The following is a 25000-nucleotide window of genomic DNA, read 5'->3' on the forward strand; positions in this document are numbered from 1 at the left end:
AAGCTTTCCCCCCTAACCTACAAGCCGTGTCCTTACCTACTAACGCCCCCTACGACCCCCCTTACAATGCCGTATTCAAAGTTAGACATAATAATACATAGAGGTGACCGCTATCATACATACACCCCAAATTTCCTAAACGTATAACTGGAAACCCCCATTTTAAAAGGGAAACAAAGACAAGACCTCCTCCTAACTCAAGGTTCCACCACTTAACCTAATCTAGGAGTCGTATTCGCTCTTACTTAGCTACCAAGGTGCGACCTAGGAGCCGTAGCCTTACCTGCTTGCCTACTGGGGTGTTTAGTCCCTCAGCAACCCCCCCCCCCCCCCCCAAGACTAATTCACAACCCCGTGTTTGCTTCCCAAACTGCGTCACTCATGGATATATAACAATACACCATAATATTTTGTGAATTATAAAACTACCTTCATAATATAGTATTTTGGATAATGATAACCACATTTTCCACAAAAAAAAAATCAATTTGACAATTAATAAGGAAGTTTACAACCTGTCCCAACCAATTCCATACATCCCGCCTAGTAATAATGGTTATCTTTGTCAAGAGATGGGTACATTAAAAAATCGGAACTTGATCTAATGGCATTCAGAGTTGATGGATAGTTTGTAGAATAACAACCATACCTGCTAGCCAGTCCTAGTAAGGGTAACTGTGGTGTTGCCCCCCTCGAAGGTAATAACATGCTAATTTAGGTAAGGTTAGGAGGAAGTACCTTAACTTACGATGTATATCTGATTTTTTAATGGGATTGCAATATCCTTTTTATCTGCCTAAGCCAACCTGCGTCATTTGACATATAGAACTTTCGTAAGCAGTTTTAGTATTCCATAATCTAAATTAATAGCCTAATTTTAACCAGGGTTGAAGAAAAATCATGATTTTCTTCCAAAAAATCATAAATATCAGTTTACTTGATTTATATTGGATTTTTATGATTTAAATCCATTTTCTTGATTTAAATGATTTTTTCAATATTAATCTTACCCGATGATCATGTAGCTGTCAACTCTGTTGCCCGACAGAAATCTACGGTCGGGATACGCCAGCGATCGCTATACAGGTGGGGGTGTACACAACAGCGCCATCTGTGAGTAGGTACTCAAGTACTTCTTGTCAACAAGAACTCAATTTTTCCTCTGTCGTGCCACCGGCAAGACCTACTAATACGCCGTCTCTAACTGGACTTGTTTTCACAACTTTTTGGTGAAGTACACTATTCCAGTTTTGAGCTTTCGCTATGCAGGGGTTTTATCTTCATTTCAAAACTTGAACTCGTTTTGGATAGATTTAATTATGGTGACGAAGAGAGTATGGACTCTCTTTCACTTTTAAATGGCCGACCCTTCCCTTAGACGGAAGTGTTGGTGTCGAAGAGAGTATAGACTCTCTTTCACTTTTAATGACCCACCCTTCCCTTAGACGGAAGTGTGTTTAGGTTTTTGGTATTTTTGCTTAACAAAGTTATAGATTTATTTTATATCTCTCCGCCATTTATAGGCCTCTTCGATTAACTTTCCATTTATTATAAACTTATAAAAATTAATTTTTATGTTTGTTTATATGCGACCTTTCCTAATAGTAGGCGGTCCTTACTTGGAACCGAAGTTAATTAACATTGAGCCCGTCATATCGTTTTTCCTGTTAAGAATTTATGCTATTTTAATTTTAATGTTTTTGAAAGAATTTCTTTGATAGTCTCGTACTGTTTTCAAAGTTGAACTAACGTTTAGTTTAGTCTCCGCAGTTGTTGACGTTCAGAACGTTCAACTTGCGCTCTATCGTTACGATAGAGAGAGAGTATTTCACGGTTTCACGTTGCAGTAAGAGTAAACCGATTCTAGCGTTTCGTTCATTCTTTCTTAGCTTAAATGGTTTTAATTCTAATAAAGGAACTTTTTATTTGGGAAACCTTTCAGTTTTTTTCCTTTAACAAATAATATGTTTTAACGATATATAATTGGGCTCATCTCTCAGGTTCTAAGTCAAGAGAGAGAGAGAGAGAGATAGAGACGGAGGGAGAGAGAGGAGGATAAACGTTTCGTTCAAGCGGGTAACGTTGTTCTCGTTTTTTTTTACTCTTCTCCCTAGTCGCTATAGGGGAAGAAGGTAAAACGTTTCTAGAGTTTTATTCTTGTTCCCAGGCTTTATGCGGTGAGAGATTTTAAACGTAGTTTATTTGATCTAGTGTTTAGTCTCTTTTCCAGCCACTGAATTCTTTATCTTTCATTATGTTTTTCTGTTACATTGTAAAACTGTTTTCGCAATTACTACCTTTTAATGAAGGATAGGATTGCGTGTTTCAGGTACAAACCACTTAAAGTTTCGAGTTCAGTGAAATAAGTGCAAACAGAAAATCAAAAGTGATAAAGTGATATGCGCAAAGTGTTACAGTGTTGCGTTCGAGGGTTCGTTTGTTCGTGCCAGTTGTTCACCTTGTCCGATACCTCTTACAAGCTCCCAAGCCCAGGGGAGAAGTAATGTCGAAGGACTTATGGGTTCCACAGGTCTTGATCGACGAACAAACGTTTCCCTCCGTGGTTTCGGGTGTATCTACACACGTTGCCGACGTGATCACCCCACCCACACAAAGACGAGAGAGCCCATTTATTCCTCGTCTGCGGAAGAGGTTTCTCGCAGAAACCATGGACCAAATCTTGCAGCTTTTAAGTGCAAGTCGGTCCCTTCCGCGCAAGTCCAATGGCCTAGGTGTAGCCACTGGGTCAGTTCGGACTCGCTGCAGTACGACAACTGCACACCTCCCAAGAGAGGCAAGGTGGTACCGCAACAGGCAGTAACTCCGTCTGTTGCCGCACCAGCTGTTTTAGACCCTCAGTCACAACGGACAGTAGCTCCGTTTGTTGTTGTCTTTCATAGACCCTAGTGGTCCATGCTGCAGACTATACAGTCTCAGCTTGCTCCTTCATGCAGGAGTATCGTGCTGGAAGGTTGACAATGCACCTGTTAACCTACAACCCGCCGAGGTTGTGCGCTCAGCAGATACTGCGGCTGCCTGCTCCCACACTCCACCTGTGAGAGCTCCACCACCGATGCGCAGTCCACCCTGCCAGACGCATGTTCTTGCTGCACCATCTGCTAACATGCGTGAGCTACCGCATCAGCAGTGGGAAGGTTCTGTAGAGCTGCCGGGTTCCAGCACTATGCGGCATTCTCCGCAGCCCATGCAGCATGCTCTGCATACCTTACAGCATGCTCCGCTTACCATGCAGCATGAGCCGCATACCTTACAGCATGCTCCGCATACCATACCGCATGCTCCTCAACCCACCGCAGCCCCTCCCACGCACCAGCACTCTGCTTTTGTTGTTGCCAGCTCCCACACTCCGACTGCGGAGAAGGTTGACGATGCACCCGTGGGCCTACACCTCCCACGGTTGTGCGCCCGGCATGGCTTCCTGCTCTCACACTCTTGTTGTGAGAGCTCCTCCACCCATGCACAGTCAACCCTGCCAGATGTATGATGACTCCCACACACAGAGCACTCCGTTGCCGTGCGTGAGCTACCACAAGCTGCCGTGTTTTGACACGGTGTGTCAGCCTCCGCAACACACTGTGGTTACCGCCACTCGCCCGCAGCAAACTAGTCAGTCAGGAGTTGAGGCTTCCCCACACAACTTTGGTTGTTGCCAACTCACAGACTGTCAAACAGTTACATGACGTTGCCTTCTGGTCTGCTACTTATACACCAGTGCTGTATGTCCTCACGCTTCTGTTGTGGTTGACAGTTCAGTTTTTGACAGTTCACAGACTGTCAAGCAGTTTCATAACGTTGCCTTCTGGTCTGCTGCTTTTGCACCAGTGAAACCCTCACTGAGAGAACCTAGCTTTTCTCGGATATGGTTCCTGTAGATGAGAAAGTGCTGTTCTCCCTCCTTCTGATATTCCCTTGAGGACTCTGTCATTTGGAGAGGAGCCTTAAGCTGCTTAGCCTCCTATGGACTTTTATTTAAGCATAACATGCTTCCAGGGAGGGTTAATGGTTCCGCTTCAGTCACTAACCCCGTCTGTTGCCACACCTGCTCCCATAGACCTTGGGCTTTGTTGCAAGACATGCAGTCCAAGCTTAGTCCTTGATAGAGGATTTTTTACGGAGAAGACCCTTCTTGCCAACGACCTTCCTACCGGTTGGTTGTACGCCTTGTTGATGCTGAGGTATCCTACTCACGTCCGCCAGTTGAGATGGTTCCTCCACCGGTGCGACCCAGTGTGGGTTGCCAGTCGCACGTTGATGTTATGCTACTCTCGGAGGTGGTTGTGGACGTTCAGTGTGTCACTGGGAAGACGTTCAACAACCAGCAGAGGTGACTTGTTGTGACGCAGTGCGGCAACCTCAGCAACCCGATAAGGGGTTGTCTGTACTACCCAGACAGTCTAGACAGTTTCGGGTTGTCGCTGTACTTCCTCGCTTCCCCATGGTTGACAGTTCACAAGACTGTGCAGCAGTACCATGATCTTGTGTCCGGCTCCGTCACGCATCCACCAGTGCGACCGGATTCAGCGAGTCAGACGTTGCCCAATCCGGTGCCGTTTCCTCATCAGTTTCGGATGAGGAACCCTCTGATGAGGACATGGCTGAACAAGAAGATCAATCCCCAGCCCTGCTATCCATCCAGAAGATGCTGAAGAAGGAATACGGCCCTGTCAGGCTGTGGATGAGTCTAGTTAGGACACTGTCATCCGTGGTGCAATTGGTGTCACTTGGAAGACTACACCTCCGTCCTCTTCGGTTTCATCTAGCTCTTCACTGGAAAAGGACAAGACGCTAGAAGCGGTCTCGATCCCGGTTTCCGGAAGATAAGTCTGGTCTAACCTGAGGAAAGGACTTTATCAACCTTTTTTAGGGTCTTCCCCTGACTGTTCAGACTCCCAACCACGTTCTCTTCTCAGACGCATCGGATGTAGGCTGGGGTGCGACCTTAGGCGGTAGGGAATGCTCGGGATTATGGAACTCGCGTCAAAGGACAATGCATTTTAACTGCAAGAAGCTTCTGGCAGTACGTCTGACCTGGAAAAGCTTCAGGTCTCTCCTTCAAGACAAAGTAATGGAGGTCAACACGGACAACTCCCTGCTTTGATGTTCATCTCCTAGCAAGGAGGGACCTACTCTCTGACATGGTGCGAGTTCGCTAGTGACCTCCTCTCCTGTTCAACAGGTCTAGACTTTTCACTAGTAACAAATTTCTTCCAAGGCAACTTGAATGTCTTAGCAGTTTGTCTCAGTAGGAAGGGACAATAATTCCAACATATTGGACCCTCCACAGAGATGTATGCAAGAGACTTTGGGTCACCTGGGGCCAGCCAACCATAGATCTCTTCGCAACCTCGATGTCCAAGAGGCTCTCAATACTTTGCTCACCTATCCCGGACCCAGCAGTGGTTCTTTTAGATGCCTTTCTACTAGATTAGTCTCATCTAGATCTATATGCATTCCCTCCGTTCTAGATTGTCAACAAGGTACTGCAGAAGTTCGCCTCTCACGTTGGGACAAAGTTGACACTAGTTGCTTCCCTCTGGCCCGCGAGAGAATAACTTACCGAGGTACTTCGATGGCTAGTAGACGTTCCCAGAACTCTTCCCCTAAGGGTGGACCTGCTACGTCTGCCACGCGTAAGAAGGTACTCCAAGGCCTCCACGCTCTTCGTCTCACTGCCTTCAGAGTATCGAAAGACTCTCGAGAACTAGAGGTTTTTCGAAGGAGGCAACCAGAGCGATTGTTAGAGCAAGGAGAACATCCACCCTTAGAGTCTACCTATCGAAGTGGGGAATCTTCCTAAACTGGTGCAAGTCAGTATCTGTATCCTCGACCAGTACCTCTGTAACTCAAATAGCTGACTTCCTCTTATATCTGAGAAAAGAGCGATCTCTTTCAGCTCCCACTTTCAAGGGTTACAGAAGCATGTTGGCATCAGTCTTCCGTCACAGAGGCTTAGATCTTTTTAACAATAAAGATCTACAGGACCTCCTTAAGTCTTTTGAGACCACGAAGGAGCGTCGTTTGGTTACACCTGGTTGGAATTTAGACGTGGTTCTAAGATTCCTTATGTTAGACAGGTTCGAACCACTTCAATCAGCCTCCCTGAAAGCTCTCACCTTTAAGACTCTTTTCCTGATATGCTTTACCAGCTAAAAGAGTCAGCGAGATTCATGCCTTCAGCAAGAACATCGGATTTTCATCCGAAACGGCTACATGTTCTACATCTTGGTTTTCTAGCCAAACACGAGCTGCCTTCTCGGCCTTGACCAATATCGTTCGTTATTCCAAACTTATCGATATGGTTGGAAATGAACTAGAAAGAGTATTATGTCCTGTAGAGCTCTTAAGTTCTATTTTAAAAACCTTTACGAGGCCCGTCTGAAGCTTTATGGTGTTCAGTTAAGAATTCATCTTTGCCTATGTCAGAGAATTCTTTATCCTATTATTTTCAGACTGTTAATACGAGAAGCTCATTCCCTTCTGAATGAGGAAGACCAAGCTTGGCTGAAGGTAAGGACACACAAAGTTAGAGCTATCACAACTTCCGTGACCTTTTAATAAAATAGATCTCTGCAAAATATTTTCGACGCAACCTTTTGGAAAAGCTAATCAGTGTTCGCGTCTTTTATCTTAAGAATGTCCAGTCTCTTTACGAGAACTGCTACACTCTGGGACCATTCGTAGCAACGAGTGCAGTAGTGGTGGGGGCTCCACCACTACAATTCCCTAATTCCAGAACCTTTTTAATCTTTCTCTTGAAATATTTCTGGGTTGTCCGGAAGGCTAAGAAGCCTTCCGCATCCTGGTTGATTTGGCGGGTGGTCAAATTCTTTCTTGAGAAGCGCCTAGATTAGAGGTTGTGATGAGGTCCTTTAGTATGGGTTGCAGCCCTTCATACTTCAGCACCTAGGAGTCGCTCAGCATCCTAAGAGGATCGCTAGGCTCAGTAAGGAAGACGTACTTAAAAAGGCAGAGTAATGGTTCAAGTCGACTTCCTTACCAGGTACTTATTTATTTTATGTTTGTTATTTTGAATAACGGCTAAAATAAGATACGGGATACTTAGCTTCTTTGTTAACATGTATGCTGGTCTCCACCCACCACCCTGGGTGTGAATCAGCTACATGATCATCGGGTAAGATTAATATTGAAAAATGTTATTTTCCTTAGTAAAATAAATTTTTGAATATACTTACCCGATGATCATGAATTTAAGGACCCGCCCTTCCTCCCCATAGAGAACCAGTGGACCGAGGAGAAAATTGAGTTCTTGTTGACAAGAAGTACTTGAGTACCTACTCACAGATGGCGCTGTTGTGTACACCCCCACCTGTATAGCGATCACTGGCGTATCCCGACCGTAGATTTCTGTCGGGCAACAGAGTTGACAGCTACATGATCATCGGGTAAGTATATTCAAAAATTTATTTTACTAATGAAAATAAAATTTTTCAATAATAGCCTACCTATTTGCTGCTATTGATTATTTGTTTCAGTCTTAATAGGGTATTTTCTGGTATTAAACTTGATCTATGTTAAAAGAAACAATAGTATAATATATATTACTCAAGATGAGTTTTTCTCATAAAAACCAAAATTCAGACCAATGATTTAATCGGACTGGACAAATTATAGTAAGTAGTACATAAATACAGAGATAAACAAGCAAAACTGAAAAAAAAAAAAGCAAATGTTCAGCAGTTTTATTTTTAGCATAGAGTACACAGTAAGAAAGGAAACTAAAAACATATCGAGGACTTCTCCATGTGCATACTGTACGAGCAACAAAACTTTTAGTTTCAATTAATGCTGTCAAAACATTGAAGACCTTTATAATTTGTATAATTACAACAGCAACTTCAATTCTTAAGAGCACCAAGTTTACCCAAAATGTTATAGCTATTAACTAGTATTTTGTTCATTTGTTGTAATACTTTAAATAGTATCTACTTTTGGAAGTTTTTTTTTTCTGAAGTAATTTTTGACAGTATATTTTATTTTTATTTCAATCATGATTTTTTACTCTGATTTAAATCAAAATAACCCTGATTTAAACTAACTTAAATATTCTAGTACCTGTTCATCCTTAATTTGTTAGGATCTGTACCTCTGAATCCAGGTAGCCCACTATGTATATACAGTATATTGTGTATATGTTGCTTTGGCATAATTTTTACAGTCTTATTCATACCAATCAATTTTCTATCTTAAAATTTTTCCTAGAAATGCTGTTTTCACTTGAAGATAATTATGAGATTTTGTATCTCAATTTAGGTTAGTAACAACACTGATTTAAGTTAGGTTAAGCGATGGTACTTAAGGTTAGTACATATCTCATTAATTTCCTTACAAACTTTAACACCTCGGTGACTTCAGTCTCCATAAAAAATGAGATTGTAAGATGATCGGTAATCGTGTATAAATTTTACGAAGGTACCGGATCCCCCATTAGAAAGTTCATGAACAAAAAGGTATTAGTTGTATTTTATAAAGTGATAGCTAAGTCAGGAACAGTACTTTAATACCATGCTAAATACTGTACATAGTTCATATATTTTTGTAGCTGCTTATCTCATGTTTTGTGTGGTATTGCTAACAATTTTTGCTGCAAACTGTTTTTTTCCTTTTTCCCGAGCCCAGAGTGTCCTTGTAAACTTACAGCATAAAAAGTGGTTTGCAACAACAATTGGTGTAACTTTTGTGTCTTGTGTAGAGATATTTCCATGTACAATGGATAAGAACATGGGATCTGAGGTTGATTCAGTTAAGTGGCGATAGTGGGACGGCCTGATAAAGTAATTCAATAGCATCCTAGCTTGAATTAGGCAGAGTAATTCAATGGCATCCTAACCTGAATTAGGGAGAAATGTGAGGTTTCAAAGTTTACCAGTGCTGGTGTATGGATGGATGTAAATTAAATTTTGATTATCTTTAAGGAAAAAACTGGATAAGCCTGCAGAAAATATAGGAGTGTGTTTAGCAAGGAGTTAAGGTTAACGGTATTGCCACAAAATGCAACCCTTACCATTTCTTTTATTGGTTCCCCACACGGATACAAACCTTCGTCTTTTAATAGTAGTATAATTTCAGCAATGCTGGAAACTCGACAGTTGAAATGAGGAGTATCGTAAGACTGAAACCTTCACAGGCCACAGATGCCTGGATAACTGTATCCTTGGTCCTGCGGTAGTTACAGTACTTGACAAGTCATATAACAAACCTAGCTAGATCACTGGACAAGTAGCATCTCGTCTAAGATAATAGTTGCGACATAAAGTTAAGCAGTCACTCTATAATATGCTGGATCTGACAATACACGCAGACAAGCTTCACGACAGTAATTTTTCTTCACAGACAAGTTTGTAGTGAAGTATCTCCTTCACTTTCTCAGACGAGGGGTAGGATGGATGAAATTTATGCAACCCATTTCTCATAGTGACCATACATTCAGACACTATATCCTTATGTATATACAGTAGATTCTTTCATGACATCCTGGTATTGACCTAGGTTAAGACCTGCAACAGCTTCCTGCTCAGGTTGTTAGGAGGTTGAAATGAGTTGTTACTTTCACTCCCATACAAGACTAAAGTGCATTGATATTTCCAAGGTCAGTTTGGTTGTAGGGAGTTCCACCCTTCTAGATGAGTCTCCTATTAAAGATCCAAAGTTGGCATTAGATGTAGGAACAAATCTAAAATTTGGATATGAATTTTGTATTTTTCCCATTATTGCTAGTTGAGCTACAACCCTTGTTGGAAAATCAGGATGCTATAAATCCAAGGGCTCCAAAAAGGAAAATAGCCCATTGAGAAAAGAAAATAAGGAAATAGAATAGTGTGCCTTAGTGTACCCTCAAGCAAGTAAACTCTAACCCAAAACAGTGGAAGACTATGGTACAGAGGCTATGACACTACCGAAGACTAGAGAACAATGGTTTGATTTTGGAGTGACCTTTTCCCAGAGGAGCTGCTTACCCTAGCTAAAGTGTCTTCTACCCTTAGCAAGAGGAAAGTAACCGCTGAAAAATTAACTGCGCAGTAGTTAACCACTTGAGTGAAGAAAAATGGGTAATCTCAGTGTTGTCAGGTGTATGAGGACAGAAGGATGTGGAAAGAATAGGCCAGACTATTTGGTATATGTGTAGGCAAAGGAAAAATGAGCTATAACAAGAGAGAGAGAGAGAGAGAGAGAGAGAGAGAGAGAGAGAGAGATACATATATGTGTATATACAGTATATACAGTATATCTATATATATATATATATATTATCCGATGTAGTATTCCACCCCATAAGTCCTAGTTTAAAGTGGAGGTAGCTCCACTTGTTGGGTGGGTGATGTTTACATTGTTGAAAAGCTTAAGGTTTATATAGTTGAGAAAATTACAAATTATTTTAAAAATTAAATTTTTGTATGGATGAAAACAATTAAAATGTATCTTTAATACTAAACTCTCAATCTCAGTCACATTTTTTTTGTGTGAAAATTCCAGATAACATAATGGCTTTTTTTTGTGTTAAAATTCCAGACAACATAATGGCTTTTTTTTGTGTTAAAATTCCAGACAACATAATGGCTTTTTTTTTGTGTTAAAATTCCAGACAACATAATGGCTTTTTTTTTTTTGTGTGAAAATTCCAGATAACATAATGGCTTTTTTTTGTGTTAAAATTCCAGACAACATAATGGTTTTTTTTTGTGTTAAAATTCCAGACAACATAATGGTTTTTTTTTGTGTTAAAATTCCAGACAACATAATGGCTTTTTTTTGTGTTAAAATTCCAGACAACATAATGGCTTTTTTTTTGTGCGAAAATTCCAGATAACATAATGGCTTTTTTTTGTGTTAAAATTCCAGACAACATGATGGCTTTTTTTTGTGTTAAAATTCCAGACAACATAATGGCTTAATTTCTGTAGGAGTGCAGGGTGCCCCAGATGCATGCCTAATCATAGGGATTAATCTTCTTATTCCTCTTACATAGAAATTGTATAATTTTCACACAAAAAATTATATGTAAATAGTTCAGTTGTGTTAAAAGCAATTTTGAGAGTTATGTAGAAATTTATTAAATCACTCTTTTATTTATCACTTTAAACAGGATGGGTAAGGTGTTTTCAGCTTTGGGAAGAAAGGCTACAAATCCTGTTTATAATTACAATATAGAGGAGCGAGCTCAACGGTCAATAATGAAGAAGAATCGTCCCAAAGCCCCAAGACACGAGTCCACAGCAAAGCTGATTGAGGAGTCAGTTAAAAGTGAGTCAACTACAAATATTTTCATTTGAGTACTGAACTGTTTTTATTTTAAAAATTTTTAGTTGTTCCGTAACTGGAATACAAACCTATGATATTTATAAGGGTATTACTTTCGGCAAAATTGAAAGGACGAGCCAATAAAATTTAGCGAGGGTTAAATACTCATCCCACTAGTTAGCAGGGGGTAGGGGGTTAGCTAGCTACCCCTCTCACTCACACACCTTGTGATTGTGCTTCACTTTGCTTTTGGCTCGGAGGGAGAACAGTTGTTACCGCTCTTCCTTCTCGTCTATTTTGGACTGCCATTAATCTTTGTCTTTTTAACTTATGTTTTTCTTCTATATACAGTATGTGAAACCATTCTTAATGTTTTTATGTATATGTTGTAAGCTTTCTTTACAGTGTATGTTGCTCTGTGTGAGACCGCGTAGTATGTCAGGTTCTCAAGGACGGAGAATCTTTCTTTCCAACCTTTCTCTCTTGGACAGTCTTCCGTGTATCTTTGCTGCCGCCGCAGGAAAATTGTCATCGTTTGGATACTCCTCCATTCGGCTGTTGTTGTCCCCTTCTGCTCTAAGTGTTCTTAGAAGGAATCTACTGGGGAAGGGCAGTACAGCCCTCTCAGAGCTTGACTTTGGTCTTGCTCTTCCTCAAGGTCTTCGCCGCTCATTTTTTGTGGGCGGCCGGCAGTATACTCTGTGGGGGTAGCTCCTTTTCCGTTTGTGGATTAGGTTGCATTTCTGAATGGTTTTCTTCATTAATTAAGTAAAATTATAACTGGTATAATTTAACTTTGTTCCAACACGAAGTACTTACCTCGAACTACTTTCTTAGGAGTATCTGGGATCTCCTCCCATCCGACCAGAGTTTTGTGTTGTTTACCCTAAACCCATTTTCTATGAGGGGTGACCTCAGGCGGAGTGATACGCGCCCTGAGGCTAACCCCGGGTCAGAGAGCATGCTTGCTCAGGTCTCGACCTCCAGTAAGTTCTCTGGTCGCGTCGCGATATCATCTCGCCGCTCTCCTTATCCCAGTGTGACTTGTGTGTCCCCGACCCTTTGTGTCCCACGCGCTTCCCACGTGGTCCCTTTGTGCTTTCTCTGTTCGCGCTTGTGTCTCGTAGTGCTTCTCCTTCATCATGGAGCATCCTCGCCGTTGTCCTGGGCCTATGGCTGGCAAATCGTGTGGAGCGTTCCTTTCGAAACCAGAAGTTGACCCGCACTCCTTGTGTTCATCGTGCCGGGGCAGCGTGTGTTCCCCTTCCGACACGTGTCCGGAGTGCGAATCGTGGAACGAGGTGCAGTGGGTGCGGTATAGCACCAAGAAGAAGAAGGCGGCGAAGAAGTCGCCTAAGAAGACCAACGTCCCTTCCTCCTTTGCTTCGACGAGCACCTCGGCAGTCCGAGCTTCTCTCCCAGCCTCTCCTACCCAGAGTAGGGGACGAGGTAAGTCCGTTGCGGGGAAGAGGCCCGCGGCCCTTGCCCAGGAGTCTGATCTTCATGACCGTGGGGTTGTGGCGTCTTTTCAGGCGAGGGAGGGGCGGGAGTGTTTTCGGGAGATGGTAACCTAGTGCCTGCTGGTCACGTCTCCTCTGATGACCCCATGTGGGGTAATAATGCTACTAATTTCTCCCCAGCCTCTTGGGCGTGCATTTCAGGTGGTTCAGCAGCCGAGGGCGAGTCGAGAAGGAGCATTCCCCGCCGTCGGACGCCACTGCTTGGGTTCCGCCTAAGACGCCCTTCAAGTCCCCGATGAGGATGGAGGATGACTTCGGGACCTGGGCTCCCACGGGACAGCCTCCTCGCTCCCCCCCAGCGCCGTCGGATGTCTTCCCAGAGGTTTTTCTGCAGGCGTCGTCGTCCACAGAGCGTCGCAGGAATCCTCCTACATCACTGCGGGAGCCGAGGCCTTCGAAGAGGGCCTATAAGTCGTCGGTCTCATCGGTGGAGGATCCTTCCTGCTCTTCGGAGGATGAGGCGCTGAGGAACCTCAGGAGGTGAAAAGGGAAGTCCCGCTGGAAGTTGTTCCGTTCCCGCTCCCCCTCGAGGTCGCGCCACGAGAGTCGGCGCCCAAGATCCCCCAAGAACAACGAATGGGTGATGGTTCACCGAGACAGACTTCTGGAACTAGCTGCGGCCCCGGGCCCTTCAGGTTGGCGTCCGAGGACGGCCTCCCCAGATAGATACTCCTCCGGCAGCAGCGGCATCCGACGGAGGGATTCCTCATGGCAGATTCCAGTTGACAGGCATAAGACCGCGAAGGTTCCGACTCCATCCGCCCAGCGGAGAGAGTCGCCCCTTCGGTCTGGCAGCCGAGTCCTGACCTCCAAGGGCCACCTAGCTCGGCACGAGCGCAGCCCTCGGCCTTCCTCAACGAGCAGGTCCGTAGATTCGAGGACCTCCAGGAGAGACGTTAGGCCCAGGATGGAGGCCCCCGTTCCGACGGAGATGCCCGTCCTTCGTCGGGAGCCCCCGCGGGAGCGTCGGTCCAGGACTCCCCCACGTGCGGGGTCCTCCGTCGGGGTACCCTCGTCACTTGCACCAGCACCCCCGTCAGAGGAGCTCGACGACCATGGAGAGGGGTCAGCAGCGGAGGTATCGGCCTATCGGAGGGTGATAGGCCTCATCAGAAGTCACCACAGGCTGGACATACCGGAACCCTCCTCCGAAGATGCTTGGCGTTCCAGCCTAAATAGAATAGTGGACGCCCCAGTCCAGCAGCGCCCCTCCTTGGCCCTCCCTTTGGCGAGGGACGTTTATTTGGGTAAGGCTCACGTGGACAGGATAGTGGCCAACCACGCTGAGTCGTCCAAGAGCCAGAGCTCCTCCAAGCTGCTCCAGGGCCTGAAGTCCCAGAGCAGGTTCTACCTCCCAGAGGGACAGCGAGCGGGCGCCTGTGCACTGGAGCCAGCACTCACAGTACTAGGGCAAGGAGCCTCAGAAGAAAGGGCTTCCACGGCTCCGATCTGCTTCTCTCCTTCGGAGGCGGTCATGATGGAGGAGATGTCGAAGGACCTTGTCAACGTCTCTTCCTGGTTAGACTGGTGGGCCGCCACCCTGGTGGGCGTTCAGTCATCATACGACCTGTCAGTTCCGGAGACCCAGGCCTTGCTCAAGGAACTCATCAGCTCAGGAGGCAAGGCCCTAAAATTCTTGTCTTACCAGTCGTTAGCCATGTCTGCCAACTGGGTCCTACGAAGGAGGGACACTGTTCTGAGCAAGATATCCAGGAGGCTGCCGGACAGAGAGGCCAGATCTCTGAGGAACCTGACCCTGTGGGACGACTCAATATTTCCCCCGAAGGCAGCGGAGGAAGCGATGGAGAGAATTCGGAGGATGAAGTAGCCGTCCGAGACCAGGCCCCACCCGGTCAGGAGGCCGACGTTTAGAAGACCCTCCGTCGACTCGCTTCGCCCTCCTCGGCCCGCTCCTAACCACCCTAGGAGAGACAACTCGGCGACAACATGGTCCCAGTCGTCTCAGCCCTCCCGTAGGGGATCAGCCCCGAATCAAGCCGCCTATAGACCGTCCTTCTCCGGTTCCAGAAGAAGTCGTTCAGGCCGCTCATCGAGGAGGAGATAGGGAGGGAGGCCCCCTACTTCTGCCGGAGCCTCGGGTGGGGGAATGCCTCAAACTTTTTTGGCAAGCATGGGAAAAACACGGAGCAGACCCGTGGACAGTGACAGTTCTGAAAGAAGGGTACAGATTGCCCTTCCTAGCGGACTCTCCTCCTCTGATACCAGATCAGCAGGCGGAGTGGCTAGCCCCCAAGGATCCCTTGAAATGGACAGCTCTGCAGGGAGAGGTCTCAGCGATGTTGGCGAAAGGGGCAATGGAACCTGTTTGGGACCCAGGTCCGGGGTTCTACAGCAGGCTGTTCCTGGTGGAGAAAGCAACAGGAGGATGGAGACCGGTCATAGACCTCTCAGCCTTAACAAGTTCGTCTGCAAGATGGACTTCAAAATGGACACTCCAAAATCAGTATTGGCATCCTTGAGAGAAGGGGACTTCATGATGTCAGTAGATCTCAAGGATGCCTACTTCCAGATCCCGGTTAATCCCTCCAGCAGGAAGTACCTATGGGTGAAATGGGAGAACCAGACGTTGCAGTTCAAAACCCTCTGCTTCGGGTTGTCCACTGCCCCCAAGTCTTCACGAGGGTCTTCACAACGGTCTCAGTCTGGGCACACGAACAAGGCATCCGCCTGATTCGTTACCTGGACGATTGGTTGCTACTTTCAGCCTCAGAGGAAGTACTGAAGGAGCAAGGAGCGAGGTTACTGCAGTTCTGCAACGTTCTGGGGATCACCATCAACCTGAAGAAGTCTCAACTGATTCCCTCCACCAGGACGACCTACCTCGGGATGGTTCTGGACTCCCGGTTAGTGAAAGCCTTCCCTTCCGTGGACAGGCTGGACAACTTAGACCAGGTTCTCCGCCCCTTCCTGACGGACCAACCCAGAAGGGCAAAAGACTGGCAGAGACTAATAGGTCACCTTGTGTGTCTGGAGAAACTGGTCCCTCAGGGCAGGCTAAGGCTCAGGGAGGTCCAATTGAACCTGAAGGAGAACTGGATCCAAACGGATTCCCCCCACAGAGTGGTCCCTGTGTTTCCGAACACGAAACGGGTCCTGGAATGGTGGAGCTGCAGGACGAACACCCTCAAAGGGATGCCCTTTGCAGCCGACCCTCTGGAGATGCTTCTGTTCACGGACGCGTCGAAGGAGGGGTGGGGTGCTCATCTCTTAGGGAAATCAGCAAGAGGAAACTGGACAGCCCTAGAGAAGTCCCAGCACATCAACGTTCTAGAGTTGAGGGCAGTACAAAGAGCGTGCCAGGAGTTTGTACACCTACTCCGGGGAAACACCGTAGCGTTGATGTGCGACAACGCCACGGTAGTAGCTTACATAAAGAAGCAGGGAGGCCTAAGGTCGAAGGAGCTGTGCGTCCTCACTTTACAACTTCTGGAATGGTCCGAAGTGGAACAGATAAGAATATCAGCGAGGTTCATCCCAGGGAAAAGGAACGTCCTCACCGACGGCCTCAGTAGGATGGGGCAAGTGGTGGGATCCGAATGGTCCCTACACCCGGAAGTAGCCAGGTCCGTCATTCAGAAATGGGTTTCGCCGGTGATGGACCTCTTCGCAACAAGGCTGAACACGCAGCTCCCCGTGTTCTGTTTTCCTGTTCCAGACCCAAAAGCGGCGTTCGAAGACGCCTTCCAACATCCGTGGGACAATCTCGACGTGAACGCTTTTCCCCCCTTCGGGATGCTCAGGCAGGTCCTCAACAGGGTGAGAAAGACAAGCAACCTACAGATGACTTTGGTAGCGCCCTGGTGGCCGGAGAGAGAGTGGTTTGTGGACCTAAGGGAGCTAACACAACAGCCGCCCTGGCCCCTTCCGGACAGGCCAGATCTTCTCCGGCAACCACACTTCCAAAGGTTCCACGAAAATCCACGGTCCCTCTGCCTTCACGCGTGGAGGTTATCGAGCGTCTCTTGAGGAGGGAAGGCTATTCGTCGAGTACAGCAACGAGGATGTCGGGCTACCTGAGACGGTCATCGACAGCTGTATACCAGGCTAATGGGCCACCTTTACCAAATGGTGTGCCACTAGGGACATCAAGCCCCTGAAGGTCTCCATTCTGCAGGTAGCGGACTTCCTTGTTTACCTCAGGGACGTGGTCAACATGTCCATTCCAGCCATCAAGGGAGTCCGCGCAGCCTTGGGCCAAGTTTTTCTCCTGGAGGGCATGGACCTGGGTAACTCCAGACATATCTCATGCTCATTAAGAGCTTTAAGCAATCATGCCCCCCGCAAGCTGTGAAGGTGCCACAATGGGACGTGGCAAGGGTCCTGAAGATGTTATCCGAGCATCCGTTCGAGCCCTTGAAAGACATCGTGGACAAGGATCTCACTCTCAAGACAGTTTTCTTGCTGGCGTTAGCTTCAGCTAAACGGGTAAGCGAGATTCATGGTCTGTCCTATGAAGTTGCTCACTCGAAAGGTTGGCGAGAAGTCACATTCAAGTTCGTTCCTTCCTTCGTAGCTAAGACCCAGAACCCTGCAGTATGGGACCCCAGGTTTGAGGGTTTCTCTATTCCGGCAATCCCCCGGTCAGACGATGTGAAGGATTTGCGTCTATGCCCCGTCAGGGCAGTGAGAAAATACTTGGAAAGAACAGCAAGACTCCGGCCCGGGATCAAGAGTCTTTTTGTTTCCACGGGCCTCGTGAAGAAACCAGTCTCGAAGAATACCATCTCCTGGTTGCGGCAGGTCATCATCAGGGCCTACAGTAAGGCGGGAATCCCCCTGCCGGGGAAACCCAAGCCCCATGACATTAGGGGCCTGAGTACTACGTTGGCCTTCGAGAAAAATATGGCAGTGGGCCAGATCCTAAGGGCAGGCACCTTGGCCAACCAGTCTACCTTCACGGCTCACTATTTGAAGGACTATTCAAGAAGATCCCTGGACGGGTTCTCGATAGGTACCGTCGTTTCAGCGCTCCAAACGATTTAAAGGCATAGCCTCAGCGATAACCGCGGGTAACAAGCACAAGAGACACAGGTTCGTTCCTTAAACCCCCTTGTACTTCCTTTCCCCCTTTTCCGCTTCAAGTGGGCTCTGTGAGGGCCCTGAGCCAGAGATGAGTACCTCATCAAGAGGAAGACATGTTCCCTAACTTTTCTTGCACAGGTGAGTTTCTTAGACACTAAGATGGGTTTTTGTGTAGTTTCCTCTCAATCATTTTCTATGGGGTCAACATGACCTAGCCACTTTCTAGGTCTATGGAGATTCCTCAGCACGGTCTTAAGAACTTTTTAGGGCCACGCCCACCTCCTAAAATATAAGTCTCCTAAGAAAGTAGTTCGAGGTAAGTACTTCGTGTTGGAACAAATCACAAATTTTAAGTAATTTGTATTTTTCCTAACAGTACTTACCTTAAACTACTTTCGGGTAATGGCCCACCCTGCCTTCCCCGAGTGTCCCCTGGTTTTCTTAGAGACCTTAGCAACCAAGAACTTACTGGAGGTCGAGACCTGAGCAAGCATGCTCTCTGACCCGGGGTTAGCCTCAGGGCACGTATCACTCCGCCTGAGGTTGCCCCTCATAGAAAATGGGTTTAGGGTAAACTACACAAAACTCTGGTCGGATGGGAGGAGATCCCAGATACTGTACTCCTAAGAAAGTAGTTCGAGGTAAGTACTGTTAGGAAAAATACAAATTACTTAAAATTTGTGATTTTAAGCTTCGTCTCTGCGGGGAACCCCCTTCCCACTGGTTGGTTGAGTGGTTCTCCTGAGAAGTTAATTAATTGTAATTCTTGTTTTGTAACAGTTTTTTACGCTGTCACTCTCCTTCTCCCATCGATGTCGGTCGCGGAAAGGAGTGCGCAGTCCTTAATTTGTGTCTGTTCTTTCGGTGGACACCTTTCCTGTCCACAGACTAGTTGCTCCTCCCGAGGGAGTTTTTATTACATAATTTGTTTTATTTTTCTTCAAGATAGCTGGTGTAGAAGAGCAGTGCCTTTCGTTTCTGCAGAATCTGCTGTCACTGCGCCATCACTTTCCTGTTTTCCTGTGCCTGTGGCGGCTTATAATCAACACGCTAACCTCGAGGAACTAGCTCCGGCTACGTTTTCTCAGGTAGCTCTCGATGCATACCTTCTTCTTCCGCTTCCCGATTTTCCTCTGAAGCTCCTGCTCGTTTGGCCTCTTCCGAGAGACCATTAAGTAAGAGCGTAGGCCCTTTAACTGATGGTCAACCCCGGTCCTCGAGAGATGGTGTTGCTTCCCTTAGCGAAGTGGCCCCACCTCTCCCCCTGGGTTAGGCCTTGTCTCTTTCTCCCTTTGTACAGGTGTGGTCATCCTTGGGGCTAACGGGTCCCCCCTCCAAGAATACCTTGCTGCAACTTCTCATCCGTGTTGCTAGCCTGTAGCCCTCGTCGACTTTGGAGGTGGATCCTCTGCCCTGCGTTGATGTAGTGGTGTCACAGGCGTCGTCTGCTGCCCTTTCTACTGATGCTCTGGCTCCTTTGGACTCTTCCACCATTGCTGATTGCACTTCCCCCATTCCTGTTCATCCTTCTAGGGGGAAGCAAAGTACTTCGTCCGTCTCTCCTGCGAGTGTTTCTCCTCCTTGGGGGAGTTCACCCATAGAGACTCCTCTGCGAAGGACTGCTGCTTCTAAAGGTCAGCTTACTGATTTACGGGCCTCCAGAGGGCATCAACGTTCCCACAGGGTTCGCCCTCCTCTTCACCTGAGAGGTGTCCCTTCACTATCGGTGAAAAGGCGCTTCTTCGGCTCTTCAGCCTTTTCGGCTCTTCAGCCTTTTCAGCTCTTCAGTCTCTTCTACGCAGCATTTCCCCGCAGAGGAGCCTTCTCATCCATAATCTTCTGGCCCTCGACTCGCCTTCTCCTAGACCTTCTGTTGACGACGCTGCCGCTAGTCCTTGGACTTCAGTCCTGGACTTCTCTGTGGATTGAGTGCGACCCCCTTCGGTGTATGTTCGCCCTTCCAAAGGGCACATCCCTGTTCCTGATCTACCAGCTCGCCGATCATTTGCATCTCTCCGACCTTCTGACCTGCCTTCTCCTTTCCTCTCTCCTGTTCTACTGCGGCCTGCTTGCTGCATGACCAAGCATCACTTACCCTCGCTTGTTCCAGCAATGCGCCTTCCTTGTGCGCCCTTGCCGACGCTTCCCGTGCACCGCTCTCCTACTTGTCAGCGCTCTTGTGCTCCTGCAAAGCCTTCAGCTACGCGCTAGCGCTCACCAGTGTACCAACGCTCACCTGCGCACCAGCACTCGCTAACAGCTCGAGAGTGCCGGATCCCTGATTCAATCCTTCTGGATTACGAGGCTACTCTCTGTAACAGACGACTCTGATCATCTCATACTCTATCCAGTGAGAAGTTTGAAGCTTTACCTCAAAAGAATAGCAGCAGCCCGTCCCCATGTGCCTTCACTTTTCGTCAGCACAGGGAGGAACAAGAGGAGGGTCACCAAGAATACCATCTCTGCTTGGATTCGCAGGGTCATAGACCATGCCCTGAATCCAGACTCTCCTCCTTCACATTGCCCCAGAGCCCACGATATCGGGTGTAGCTACGTCCCTGGCCTTCAAAAGAAACTTTTCAGTGACGCAGGTTCTACAGGCTGGGGTGTGGAAACGTCAAAATACGTTCATAGCCCGCAAGATGTGACCCACAGGAGGCTCGATACATTCTCTATCGGCCCTGTGGTGGCTGTACAACAGCTGGTACAATACCTCTACCTCCTTATTGGACGAGTAGCAGAAGGTTGAGGGCACTGTTACTCGGTTTTAATCTATGTGAATGAAAAGGTTTGACTAGTTCTTATTCTTTTTTTCATCCTCCTCTCTCTTGTGGAAAGCAGCAACCTGGGTTCTCTGCACAAGCTGACCTCAAACCACTGCAGGTAAACTATGCTTCCTTGTGTACCTAGTATTATGTCAATACTGTTGCATCCGCATACCCTGGCGAGATAGTATTGGGAAAGTCTTGGTTATAACAGTTTTTCCTACAAAGACTTGGAATAACTTTTATCTTGATAGTCACACTGCTTATCTCAACACACAGCTTGCATGCATAAGCCATAGGTGTAGGGACTCCTTATTTTTTGTACCTACCTATTCAAAATAAGGGGCCCCCCAGGAGCCAAAAAGCCAGTTTGTCAGGAACATCTTCAGGTGTATGAAGATAGTGAAGAATGGGGAAAGAACAGGCCAGACTATTCAGTGTATGTGTAGGCAAAGAAAAAATGAGTCGTAACGAGAGAGAGGGATCCAATGTAGTACTGTCTGGCCAATCAAAGCACCTAATAACCCTCAATGGGTGGCAGGTTCTAATATCTGGTATTAACGGTTATGTTAGGTATATTGAAGGACTCAAATGTATTTGGCTCTATTACTTTCTGGTTTAACCTTCATTATGAAATTTAATACAGTATGGTGTTTTCAAAGGGCTTGGAATGCATTAGTCAATTTACATGTAAAACACGACTCAACGTACGAAAAAATTATGTTACGAAAGCCACTCCGGAACGAATTAATTTCTCATCCTGAGGTATTACTGTATTTTACTACATAACTTTTGTTGAAGAGTTTGTCTTTTGATCAAGTTTTGCATATAATTGTTAATAGTGAATGAAATGTCATCCCCATGATACTATACTACTTATCTAAGTTCCACATTTTGTTTCAGGTCTACCAGAAGCGACAAAGGAAGGTCTAATAGCAAAAGATAAAGAGCTATTAGAAAGACTTAGAACAGTTTATGTCTCCTCTAAGGATGTTACAGTAAGTTTTATATTTTTACTAGGGTAGTACTGTATTTTTTGTAGCATCAATATACACTTGTCTGTTTATTCCTACGCGGATACAAGCTTCCGAGTCATTTAAATGGGTTACTCCTATTCTCGTTTTCTACGACCAGACAATAAAAAAGAAAAGGGTTCGATTGCATCATAATAGGTTGCTAGACAACCCTAGTGCATGGCGGCTTTATGCGTCATTGAATGGCTTAAGTCACTCATCTCCTGGTTACCGTTGTAAGAAGAGATATACTCTCCCGTCTCTTCCGATCACAACTTTCATATCCACTTTGGAATACCTTTTTACAGTAGTGCTTAGTGCTTTGCGTCTTTTCTTATGCCACTGACACTAGCTGTTCTTTTGTTATTTGTTATTTACAACTGTTTGTACAGTATTATGGCTAGTATGTTTAGCGTTATGCATTCGTGCCTCTGCTATGACGGCCTACCATAGTACCTTCATGAGTCGGATTGAATTCGATCCACATTCCGTTTGCTCCTCATGCCATGGCAAAAGATGGTCCGTAAGATCTCCTTACGAGTATTTTAGGGAGTGGCCATCCTTCCAGTGGTCGAGATATCATTCTCGATGCAAGAAACAAGCTGAGAGAGATTGTTCTCCTTCCTCGTTTTCTTCCAGCAATGGTAAGAAATGTAAACTCGTTTTTGCATTGAAAGTTATCCATAACTTTGTTAATGTTTATCACCCATTATTGAGAATGTGCATTATGATCCTGAGTTAATACTTGTGACAGATCCCTTGGCTGTGGCTGCTGAGCTCCCTGAGCTGGTTCCTATCCCAGTGTCCTTGGTACCTGATTATTCTGTTATGTATAGGTCTCCCACGCCTCCTACTAGTGTTTTGAATTTTGATCCCTATAGAGCTGATTATGTTGGGGATGACTTTTGGAGGTATTTCCGATTAGATCGTTGAAATTCTCCCTTCGTTCCTGTTCCCAGAACCTGAGAGTCGAGAGTAGCATTTCTCTACGCACAGAAGCAGCCTTATTTTTGGATCCTTTTTATCATTCTCCAGCTTGTTCCCACTAGCCAGGCTTGCCTCGTACGGCCAGGGGTTTTCGCCACAACTTTTCCCTAAAGAGATCTCTGGACATCCCAGAACTCCCAGCATGTTATTTTGAAGTTGGTCGGACCGTTTCAGCTGTTTCCACAACTGCGACTTTGGACAAGCCTAGATGCTCTAGACCACGGGTCACCAACCTTTGAAGCTAGAAGAGCCAATTATTTAGAGAATTATAAAAATGTAGTCTTGTCAGAGCCGCACCGATAAAACAGGTCTCCTGAGATCTAAAATCAAAATCTGATGTACTTTACACAGTTCAGTACTTAATAAAATAAGCATTATACTTATATTCACAAAGCATAATAGATAATATATTCCTTCGAGCATTATCCTTTTATATAAACGGCAGCACTCATAAAAAATCTAATAAATTTGTTTGTGAGCACTGGCCGCTCTAAAAAGGTGTCCAGGAATACAATTTTCTTTTGGCTAAGGGAAACAGTCATGAAAGCATATAAATATTCAGGGGCCCCCAAGAGAACATGATATCCTTGGTCTTGCTGCAACCCTAGCATTGTGCAAGAACCACACAATAGCCCAAATCCTCAGATCTGGTGACTGGAAGAGGCAGAACACTTTCACGGATCAATTCCTGAACGATTGTACTATACTCTCAGATCCTTGGATGCTTTTTCTTTAGGTCCTATTATTGCAGCTCAACAAATAGCCTAACCTACACACTCAAAGTGTTTTTATCAGTCATGAGTTAGTCTCTGGATTATTGGTGCAATTAATTTTATCCATAAAATTATTAAAGATTTAGCAAATTTGATATTAAAATATAAAAGAAGTAGATGACTATTTTTCATAGATTAGAAAATTAAGATAAACTATTAGTATGAGATTGACCTTGGGTGAGTAAGGTTAGGTTTTGCAACCCGGTGTGAAGGACCTGAATTACCATTACTGTTTTAATGGATGATTCACAGGACTTCTGAATTTTAACAAAGCAAGCAAATGATGTCAAGAGCTTGTGAATCTCATCACTATCAAAAGATGGCTGAACTTATGTGTTGTCCAAAGAAGGAAACGTGTCATTATCGTCATCATTCCCACTATAATCAACTAGCCTTTTGCACTTAGACCTGTTAACTTGATATAAAACCAATGAAATATACATTACTTTAACATGAGTGTCACTAAGAGTGAAATGCACTATTCACAAGTTATTTAAATCACCATGTTGCCCTTGACACGATACACAAAGGGAATGCAGATCATGATCTCCCAAAAATAGTTCTGTTGCACTATCCAGGTAATAATTGCTAACTAAAACTTGAGAATGTATCTCAATGTGTAGTATGTAAACAATTTGGTTGAAGTGTGTGTGATCAAGGCTGATCTGTTTTAACGAACTCGGTTTTAATGAGGGTTAATTAAGTCTATTTAGTAAATAATCATTATCTTTTATGTTATATATTGTTTATTACATAGTTTCTTGAAGTGTCGCATACCTTATTTAATTTCTGGCTAGTAAATACTTGAAACGGAAATGTAAATTTTGCCAAAAGGCAGGAAAAACAAGCTGTGTGTGTGACAGTCACTGGTCGATATCACTGTTACATCCCCATTGCAATACAATTTGTGGTTGTTGGTTTCATTTACTTATTCCTATGTGATGACATGATAACATTTCTTCCTAACATTGTTCAAAGTACTGTACTCGGTTATACTCAATAATAGAAAGCGGGGAATATAGTTTTGAAAACTGATTTAAATGTTCCTTTCCCTCTTTGCATTCTTTATGAAAGTTGTGTTTTGTTAATGGCTTCCATATAATGAGATTGAAATTGGAAAATATGCTAACCAAGATTATTGGACGATTCCTTTTCTAAATCTGGAATTAATAGACCTTCAAGAAAAAAGAAATTGTTGTTAGCTTTTTTAAGTTGAGTTAAAAAGATAAAAAGAATGGAAATTACCTCTTTGGTTATAAATCCTCATAGGTGGAAACACCTGCAGTGTGCCAATTTTAGCACACTATATTGTTTTAGAATCCTCTTGTTGTGTTTTGCCAGCCCCAGTTTCATTGTTCCCTGTCTTTCACTTTTTATTTGTTCCCTTGAACCTCTTGTATATCACATAAATATCACTAACTAGCTGTGTATAGATGAAAATTTATTCAAGATAAATGCAATCAGAGATCCTAATAATGGTTCCATTCTAACTGAAACATGCTGAAAACAGCACTGAACATGACATATCAATGGGGGAACTGGAGGAATCACTGATGATGAAAAATGGTAGAGCTCTTGGTGTTGACCAAATCCCAGCGAAGCTTCTTAAACATATAGGAGAT

At 45.1% G+C, this 25000-nt stretch overlaps 1 protein-coding gene across 2 annotated transcripts in view; it reads left to right on the forward strand.

Annotated features, from left to right (window-relative positions):
* LOC137631557 (NADH dehydrogenase [ubiquinone] 1 alpha subcomplex assembly factor 4) overlaps positions 1 to 25000 on the forward strand; it is a 45417-nt gene that overhangs the window by 622 nt on the left and 19795 nt on the right. For both annotated transcript variants that reach the window (XM_068363368.1, XM_068363367.1), the window contains exons 2-3: positions 11123 to 11280; positions 21509 to 21603. In XM_068363368.1, coding sequence (XP_068219469.1) covers positions 11124 to 11280; positions 21509 to 21603 — 252 coding nt within the window. In that variant the 5' untranslated portion in view covers position 11123. The remainder of the gene's footprint in view (positions 1 to 11122; positions 11281 to 21508; positions 21604 to 25000) is intronic.

The sequence above is a fragment of the Palaemon carinicauda genome, chromosome 40 (genome assembly GCF_036898095.1).
Source record: "Palaemon carinicauda isolate YSFRI2023 chromosome 40, ASM3689809v2, whole genome shotgun sequence".
NCBI classification, from domain to species: domain Eukaryota; kingdom Metazoa; phylum Arthropoda; class Malacostraca; order Decapoda; family Palaemonidae; genus Palaemon; species Palaemon carinicauda.